At 34.0% G+C, this 9,988-nt stretch overlaps 1 protein-coding gene across 1 annotated transcript; it reads left to right on the forward strand.

The window, feature by feature from the left end:
• Nucleotides 1–6,478: 6,478 nt before the first annotated feature.
• On the forward strand, nt 6,479–9,760 carry LOC110370479 (very long chain fatty acid elongase 7). Its single transcript, XM_064034457.1, has 5 exons — nt 6,479–6,609; nt 7,684–7,874; nt 8,095–8,169; nt 8,724–9,020; nt 9,342–9,760. Exons 1-5 carry the CDS (start codon nt 6,594–6,596, stop codon nt 9,675–9,677), a joined length of 915 nt encoding a protein of 304 aa, XP_063890527.1. The 5' UTR covers nt 6,479–6,593; the 3' UTR covers nt 9,678–9,760.
• The last annotated feature ends 228 nt before the right edge of the window (nt 9,761–9,988 follow it).

Genomic DNA, 9,988 nt, shown 5'->3' on the forward strand with positions numbered 1-9,988 from the left:
TACTGTATACAGAATACTGTACCATGTGTGAAGTCACTCATACAACTACATACGCCATCGACGAAAAAAAAACGTACACGATAAAACGGAACAGTAAAACGGAGACATGTGTGAACCGGCCGTCACTAGTTGCCAGCTCACATTTTAGATTTTGGTTTTCATTATATATCCTGTTGGCTCATCAAAGAAAACGGTAGTTATAATAAAAGAAAGTTTGAACTCTAACACAACAAACTTATAACAAATGTTACATCTATGTACCCCGTGTTTCATACAAATAAAGATTCTTATTCTTATTCTACGCTTGCTTGTGTACAGTCAAAACTTAAACGCCTGGCGTAAAAATTATAACATTCTTGCCATAACATTGCTCTTAAGATATAGCAGGCGTTTTAAACGTAATAACGTATGTACGTTATTAATAATTACAGTCAAAGTAAATTACTCACGGCCAATAGAAAAATTGAATTTGACCGTTACTTTAACTTTAGACAGTACTTTGACTTTTACTTTGGCTTTAACTTTTGATGAAGAAACTGGCCGTAAGACGCTATAAACAAGCTCTCGGGTGAAGCTATGTTTGCAGAGTTTAGTATTTGGATAGGAGGACATGGACAGCCTACCGCACAAACGTTTCTATACTGAAAGAGCTAAAAATAGACAAAACTCAGCGCCTGTCCACAGTCTGCTTGCAAAGGATCGTGAGATATTTTGGCCATATTGCTCGCAGAGATGCCAATAATTTAGAGCGCCTGATAGTGAGTGTGTGGGAAAGTAGAAGGAAGAAGACCGAGAGGCCGAAGTCCCATACGGTGGTCTGACCAAGTAACTAAAGAGCTGGGGATGCCTATGAATGTTGCAATGCATCAAGCAACAGAACGCAATAAATGGCGACATCTAGTGGACAGGATCAGAAGGAGTCACGATCCTCAGCAGTGAGGGAAACGACTAAGAAGAGAGAAGAGAGGAGGCGTTCTAAACACTATTAATTACCGAATGTTCCTTTCTCAGACATCCTATTTACATATTTTGCTGTTAACAATTCATAAAACAATTGTACCGAATGACTTGTAAAGAACATGCCAAGCATCTTATCAGATATAAAGGTAAAGGCATAAATTACATACCTGAGAGCATCTCCTTTATTATCTCTTTTGGGCATGAAACCTTGTTTGGGCTTAAAAGGTAAATTATAATTTGGTAAGTAAATTAATTTGCAATTTGTAATGAACTTGATCTTCAAGGTAGAAACGGATGCCGTACCGTAATGTCTACTGTCTACTAATTGACAAGAATTAATCAAATGTATGCATATTTTGAGTAAATAAAATAATGTAGGGTACTAAATAATGAGGTAAGAAGATAATGATCGTAAGCGGGTCTTTGAACCAGGAATACTTTCAAGCAATTTCAAGTCAAGATGTCAACGCACGAATGAAGAAAAGTATCAAAACGCCTTTTTTCCGCTTTTCGGTTACCTCGAAATGTCTTCATCTTTTATTTAATTTCAGTACTACGCAGACAAACTCCAGTAATATCATAGATCATATTATTCTGAGGTTTTTCGTTACTTATGTAAGTATTCGTATTTTTTCAGTCATTGATCAGGTTTTAATAACAATAAAGGTGAATAGTTGTTCATTAAGAAAATCTACCTCCTAAACAATCTCTTTGTTTTCATTTTTTTTAGGTAAAATAAATAAAAAATACACATAAAAGAAAAACGTACAAAATGTTATAAATTCTTTCAGTACATAAAAATTAACCTGTAGTGCCCGCCCATACCGCTTTCGCTGGCACCCTGTCCTACCTTATACTCCTAATTGATGCACGGACCAACCATGTACTGTTTTTTGTCAATTGCACTTCAATAATCGATCTGATAAGACGTGTTCTGTTCAACAAGTACACAGCTACCTTCAGTGCCATGGAAATATATAACGGAATTGATATTTTTGGAAAAAATGGAACCAAAACATTACCGGCGCAGTTGGTTTACGAAAAAAGTGAGTACTTGTGTTTTTTTTTGGAAAATTATATTATTCATATTTGATCTTTATATTTACTTTTTTAGTAGTTCAATTTTAATTACTCTTCAGCCTTATTCAAGTTATACCTAGTGCATGTTTTTGACCTCATTGATTGTTCGTATTTTGCTCTGCTGAATCCTTTCAAATTAAGTGAGATAAACCAGTATCCCAAAATATAATTTAGGAGGTTTTTGCTTCCAAGAGCGTTAAAAAGTAGACCTTTTATGGGGACTATTACGTATTTAACAGGGTGACAACTTAAGTATTATGATGTGACTTTTTTTGAGTAACATGTGACTATTTTAAACCTTTTTGTAAACATGAACACACTCCTTTTATGTGAGTACTTTTGGGATATAATAACTGGATATAAGTACAGAGGATATAAATTAGAAGAAAAGTTTGTGTGAAATCGGATCAAGCATAATTATTATAAATTAGCATAGATCGAAGGTTTGTTTGCATTATTTTAGCAAATATTACATAAACTTTATCTAATATACTAGTGCCTCTGTACGTGACCAAATTAATAAATTATACTCAAATATGTGTCATTGACCTTACATTATCATAATTACATACCATAAAAATAAAATGAAACTCTGTCTTATAAGAATCACCCTATAGATAATCTTGATAGCTTGTACCTACCATAGTCTTATATTGTTATATGCAGAAGCTGAGATATTCCGATGCCCAAAAGGTAGCCATACACGTACTAGTTCCGTGTGATCCGCCAGGAAGACAGATTATGTACAAATTGTCAGATGACAGGTAAATCCGTGTTCGTAGTCACTATAATGCACGGGCAAAACCAGAGGACAGATCCGGGTATGGCTTGCTTAACCTATCGCGGCTATCTACCAAGTACATTACTTAAGCTGATCCGACTGTCATATCCGTGTGGTATGATTGACTTATAATTGGCGTAAGCAATTTTTATACATCTTTATTCTGTACCCTTTCCTCATGCATACGTATAACTAATAATATATTTGTAACAAATTATGACCGTATGGGAAGAATGTTCATATGTTGCATTGACCTCTATGAAATCCGCTTTGCCACTGCTGTCATCCGCAGCAGTCTGCAGTTTTGTATGGCAATCGTCTTTATGGTGACCTTTGCGTTGCGATATATAACAGTACCTTAACAACTACCAACCCGAAAGAAATTTTGGAAGCTCCAAAAAAGTGGTAAAACAGGTTTACTCAAAAAGTTGTTCCGGATCCAGATTCTCGCTCATTTGAACTTAAGGTTCAAGTGCAGCTCCAACTGTTGACCCCAATACTGTATTGCCAATTTCTTGATAGGTAACTAAGTATTTGACGTCCACCAACAAGGTGGGCAGACGACCTTATAAAGGTCGCCGGAAGACGCTGGATGCAGGTCGCCTCCAACAGGTATCTGTGGAGATCTAAGGGGAAGGACTATGTTCAGCAGTGGACGTCCTATGGCTGAGATGATGATGATTATGAATTAAGTACTGGTATATGGAAAAATTGAGGATGAGTTTTCAAAGATCGCGCTCACGATTCATCCACATACGTAGTCTGTTACTACCAAAATTTTGCGCAAACCAGCCTGAAAAGACGCATTTTTTCTTCATCCACAAAAATAGATACGTGTTCTTCTTGAAGTCCGGTTCAGCGTACAAACTACTTTCAAAAAAGTGAACGATTTTTTGAGTTCAATGACAGCTTTTGAAAAATTTAAATAACAACAACAACATACCATTGCAAGTCCGTTAAAGTTTCAATTTATTAATTTAATTAATTAAACTCTTCTTTTAATCAAGTACCGTATGACCTATTTACATACTCTAATATACTATATTTGTGTGTATAATAGTACAATAAATCGAAGACAACTTTTGACCTTACACACATTAATTACCCTTCAGACTACAATAGATTGGCCAAAGGGTTAAAAGTCAAAATCTTGGAAGAAACCAGTTCAATTCAGAATCTTCAGGGTTAAGTTTATTTATTCATTAATACAAGATTTAGGCAACATTTAATAGTTATTTATACATAGATCTTCTTATCCTTGATTTAGTTACTCGCTCAATGCGTTTAATAAAAGGTCATTATCGTCTGACAAGCCTTTTTTAACCACGTTAGTGCCTGATTCTAATCTGATCAGATACAACTGATTACTGTGTTTTAGTGGTGAATAAAACTTGGCTGTCATATAATAACATTATGTGCTCTTCAATAGGTTTCATCAGTGTAAAATAATGTTAAAAAAAGGGTAACGAAATGATGCACCGTTATTTCTTTGGAATTTGGTGAAATAATTCAAGAATATTTTTAATTACATTGTCATAAACAAACCTACATACTATTTTTATAATTTAACCCACATAATCAATACCTGAACACTAAATATTGTAATTAAAACAAGTATTGTTCGGACGCAAGAGACCGTTATGTAAAACAAATTAAAAACAACTGCGAACGCATAAATTGTAATAAAACGTGCGATCTTAAACATTTTAGGGTACAGTTAATAAAAAAATAAATAAGATGCTATTGCTAAAGGTTGTAATAAATAAATCGGATGGCACGTTAGACTGTAGGTCCCCGCTGTCATTGAACATCCAGTAGTTACGGGTAGTCAGAAGCCAGTAAGTCTGACACCAGTCTAACCAAGGGGTATCGGGTTGCCCGGATAACTGGGTTGAGGAGGTCAGATAGGCAGTCGCTTCTTGTAAAGCACTAGTACTCAGCTGAATCCGGTTAGACTGGAAGCCGACACCAACATAGTTGGGAAAAAGACTCGGAGGATGATGCTAAAGGTTGTAAAAAAAATATGACAAAAACTTAATTTGATGACGACGTAGAACGTCACCACTGACCTATTTAATCATGCTTACCTGCCTTTTGGCATCTCGACTCATCTTTCCTTTCGTGTACGTCACTCGTTCCTAAAATCGACCATTTGAGAAATAAACCTGCTCTAAGTTCAGAAATATTGGTCCGAACTCCATTTTTCGAGGAACTATTACTTTTCGGGGTAATAGGAAACTTTTTATCGGAATGTGATAAGCAGTTACCACGAAACGAACGTCAAGATAGGTTCTTAAATAATCTAATTTCTAAGATTTAATTCAATAAGTTTTCATATTATAATGAACCTAGAAACTTTGTTGTTTACGTATCAATTAAAGCTATACCTATTTTTCTAATTTTATGACGTCAAAAACTTGATTTTCAATATGAGTCGCAATCTGCAGAATGCAAGATTAAATGTCCTGTTCGGCTAATTTAATATTAAAAATACCGTATTTTTTTGCTTCAATTCGGTAAAGATCAAGTTATACTGACGACATTTCGATATGATTCACATTTCTTACGCAAATAAATACTATTCTGATATCCTTAACGTCGTTCTAATTTAGCTTAAGATTTTCCCAATTTGTATATAGGTACAAGTTTAGGGTTCCGTTAAGGAGAAAATCCTCTTAGTTACAGAAATAAAAAATACTAATAGGTAATGTTAAGTTCTTTGGTTTAGAGGTCTTGTCTTATTTGAAAGAGTTCTTCCGCACCTTTTATATAAGTCAGATATGTATTCATAGACACACCGGTTTAAAGGTATAAACCATTATTTTTTAAATGTCGTCACAAAACAAATTCATTAAAATAATTATCATTAACATAAAATTATATTTTTAAGAGACAAAAAGTAACACTTTAGGTACTACCAGATTATCGACCCACCATAAGCTTATTTTTTATTAATACTCAGAAACAATAAGGTTGAAATTCGTGTAAATATACATTCCCATGGTAATAACCTTGTGATCTGTCATTTAATTACAATGGAAATATTTTTTTTCCCATCTTTGTTTGAGATTCGAGTAGTTTCAGACTAGCGTATTTTATGCTTAACAAGCTTCGTTTTTTAGGCATTTAAAATTTACTGCTTACCCCGCTCCTATTGTAAATCGTGTAACTAATACGACTGTTCATGCACTTATAAGCTCAAATAAGCGTCAGTCTCTATAATTCCATCATCGGTTTGAGCAAAATTTACTCAAAGACGCGTACTTGTCGAAGACTTTTTCATACAAAAACCGCTAGTCTGAAATTGCACTTATACACATATTATATGTATAATTGAATAATGAAGATACATTCAAAAATATGAGTAAGTATTAGTGCTATATCTAAAAATATAATGAAAATGGTTAAACTGCAGATATCTATGATCCCTTGACGTGGTTTGCGTAATATTCAAAGTTCTTAGGTTTAAGAAATCTTTAAAAATATTAACTGATTCATAGACATACTTGTCCATTCTTCGGATATGCAAATGTTCACAAAAATAAAGTTTAACACAATAAAAAAATATTATGTACGGAACCCATAGTTTCTGATAACTTTGCGCACTTAACAAATGTTCCATATTATATAGCACACTGACTGCTTTTTATCATTAGTTCGCGTCCTTGCAAAGTGTCAGGAACATCTATTATTTGTATTTTAAATTAATAAGTTTTCCTTGTTCTTACTGATTGATAAAACAGTGTAGTGAACGGAACTTTATAGTAACACAATGGAGAGAATTAACAGTTAGTTGACATTTTTTAATTATGTTTTTTGATAGTGACTTTTAATGTTTATTATTTTGTGTGTAGTGTTTTATTATGTTTTGAAAAATGGTTTTTTTAATATCAAAATAACATAAATCCTATTCCATGGTCCATGGTTACCCGCAAGCTGCTTGAGCTAGTAACTCGATTTAAGATGTAAAATATTTTTTATAAATTAAGCGATTGTGTGTCTTTGTAGAGTAACTTGTCAGTGATCTTGAGAATTCGTAAAACTGGCAGTTTATCTTTTTAGTTTGTATCTTCCTTGTGAATTACCATTCGTTGAACTAGAAGTTTCAAAGGAAAAGTGAATCTTATGTGCTTTTTTTCTAGACCTATATAGATATTCTAGCGTCTACCTGTGATCATACTCGCATCCCATGGGAACTGCTTTGTTGCAACCGGATGAGTAGCCCATGTAGCCTATGGCCTTTCTCGATAAATGGGCTACCTAACATTGATTTTTTTTATGTATCTCTCGTAGTTCTCGACTTCAAAATCGTAAATATACATATTTGGCGCGAACTGTACCAAAGTACTCGTTACAACGTAGATGGTCACCCATCCATGGAATGACCGGTTCAAAGGCTACTAAATCTGACAACACGTGCGAATTTCCATACCTATCTATACAAACGGCCCTTTTTTATAAAGTGTACTGTCATACTTACAGAGTTGTTTATATAGGTACCTATAGGAAGCTAATTTGTTGCTTGCAAATTTTTTATGACACGGTATACCTAAAGTAATTTTTAGAAACACAGTAATTTCTTTTAAAACGTTCAAGCATCATCATTTTGACCAAGTACAACATCCTCTTTATCTCTCGCTAGGCGTTTTCTCGCGGTTTCAGCCGCGTAATGTGGAAACTACTGCCCGAATCGGCATAAAATCCTATGTTACTCGGCACTATGTAGCTACCCGACAGTGAAAGATTCTTAATTTCGGTTCAGTAGTTTTTGAGCCTTGAGTGTGTGTCTGTTATAGTTGTATAGATAAGCATTGAAATCAGCGTGATATAAAAAACAAAATAACATTTTCTTCTTTTCACAGCGGACTTTGTAAACTCCTGGCTCCTCATGAGCTCACCGGCTCCTGTAGTCAGCATACTGGTGGTTTATTTACTCTTCGTGCTGAAGCTAGGACCTTACTTCATGAAGGATAGACCAGCATACAAGTTGCAGACTCTTATACCAATATACAATGCCGTGCAAGTCGGGATATCGGCGTTTTTGTTATACTTGGTAAGATTTTTGTCTTTTCTAGCAAGCAAATATTTGTAGTCATTTAGGATATTAATAATAGAATAAGTTATTTTTTTCACTAGACTAATTTCTGTTTTGCAAAACAACTTAAGCAAAACCTTTTGACAAGAAAAAAAAAACGAACGTCAATAACATACCTCAAACCTTTTCCTAAGTCTGATAAATACTATGCTGAAAATCGTTGTGTTATTTTTTTCAGTGTGCAGTCATGATGTCAGCCAATGGTTTGGTGCCAAAAACCTGTGTGATGGAGACTGAATACAACCGAAGACATGTAAGACAAACCATAACTCATATATTAAATTATATCTGTGTATTAAAAATTCATGCCACTTTTTGTTGTAATTTTATAAATCAAAAACGATCTCTCTTATCCAAACCAAACGTTAAGGCTTTGTTCGGACTATTTAGTACATAATTAGTTTATATGAATTTTACACAAATTCGGTGGAGCGGTTCTTCATTCATCACATTTTTTGTAACAAAATATTGGACTTTATACATAGCGAAGCACGTACCACGGGCCAGTAGTTGTTTATATAAGATACTATATTCCGCCCGCGGCTTCGACCGCTTCGAGTTCGGTTATATCGCGTTGTCAAGAGAATTCAACAAAAGTCCGGGATAAAAACTATCCTTTGTTCTTTCTAAAAGTCAACTCTATCTCTTTACCAAATTTTATTAAAATCAGTTTGGTGGTTTAAACGTGAAAGCGTAATGCAGACAGACAGACAGAGCTACTTTTGCATTTATAATATTAGAAGTAATGTTTATATGAGGTATAATTTTTCATTAATATTTAAAATAAATCTTTTTTGATCCTTTCAGATAACAGCAACAATGCACTACTACTTCCTAGCCAAAATATCAGAACTCCTAGACACAATATTCTTCGTACTCCGAAAGAAGAGCAACCAAGTGACTTTTCTTCACGTATATCATCACACATTAATGGTAGCTGTTACGTGGATAGCGTTGAAATATGAACCGACTTATACAGTACTGTTCTTAGGACTTTTGAACTCGACTGTACATGTTGTTATGTATACTTATTATGGACTGTCATCGGTGCCGAGTTTGACGAAGTATTTGTGGTGGAAGAAGTATATTACTAGTATGCAGTTGGTAAGTTATGCTATATCGATACCTTTTTTAGAAAATATACTTGATTTATATATAGGTATTCTCTAATCTGAACTGAGACAATTGCAAAGGCAGTCGTTCTACAAAAAAATAAGTATTTTTCCTTTTAAAGACATCCTTCTGATGTTAGAAATGTTTTTGTTCATAAAGAGGATGAAAGAATAACGAATTGCTTGCCAACATTTACTAATTTTGTTATTCGCAAAAAAAAAATTGGAATATCTCAAAAAAATCTACTTTTAAGATTCCAGTAGGTACTTCACCTTTTTTTGCACCACATTAATTTCAAACATTTATTTCCAGGTCCAGTTCGCCCTCATCCTAATCCATTTCGGCATCGCCTTCATGGTATCTGAATGTTCACCGTCCTACACTATGACAACCGCTATGGCTATCAATGGCACTCTCTTTCTCTATCTCTTTGGAACCTTTTACGTCAACACATATAACAAGAAAACAAATGAAGAAAAACAATTCAAAAATGGAACAGTTAAAACTGATATTAAAAACAAAGTACTTGAAAATGGAATGAAATATGGAAAAGGAAAAACAAATGATGACAGTCAATATACTAGCGCTTCAATAACCGTCAATGATACCTACAGAATAAGATTCAATTTAGGAAAGAAAGCGACGTAGTTCTAATTTTAATTATTTAGGGTTTAATTTTAGGAATTAATTTAGAATATAAATTATTTTGCGTGTGAATAAGCTTTAAGTTAATATAAAAATACATTTAATTATAAATACTTTTTGTTGGTTTTATTGATAAACTTTCTATCACAAAAATAAAAAGACGAGAGCTACAAAGTACTGATGTATGCTATGGTACTAGCCTATAATACCCACCACTAGACAGACAAAAACTATGGACTACTATGGATTACTTCACCTATCAGGATTGAATTCGACCCGAATAAAACTTCGATTAATCGCCTATTGGACACTGA

Source organism: Helicoverpa armigera, chromosome 4 (genome assembly GCF_030705265.1).
Source record: "Helicoverpa armigera isolate CAAS_96S chromosome 4, ASM3070526v1, whole genome shotgun sequence".
NCBI lineage: Eukaryota > Metazoa > Arthropoda > Insecta > Lepidoptera > Noctuidae > Helicoverpa > Helicoverpa armigera.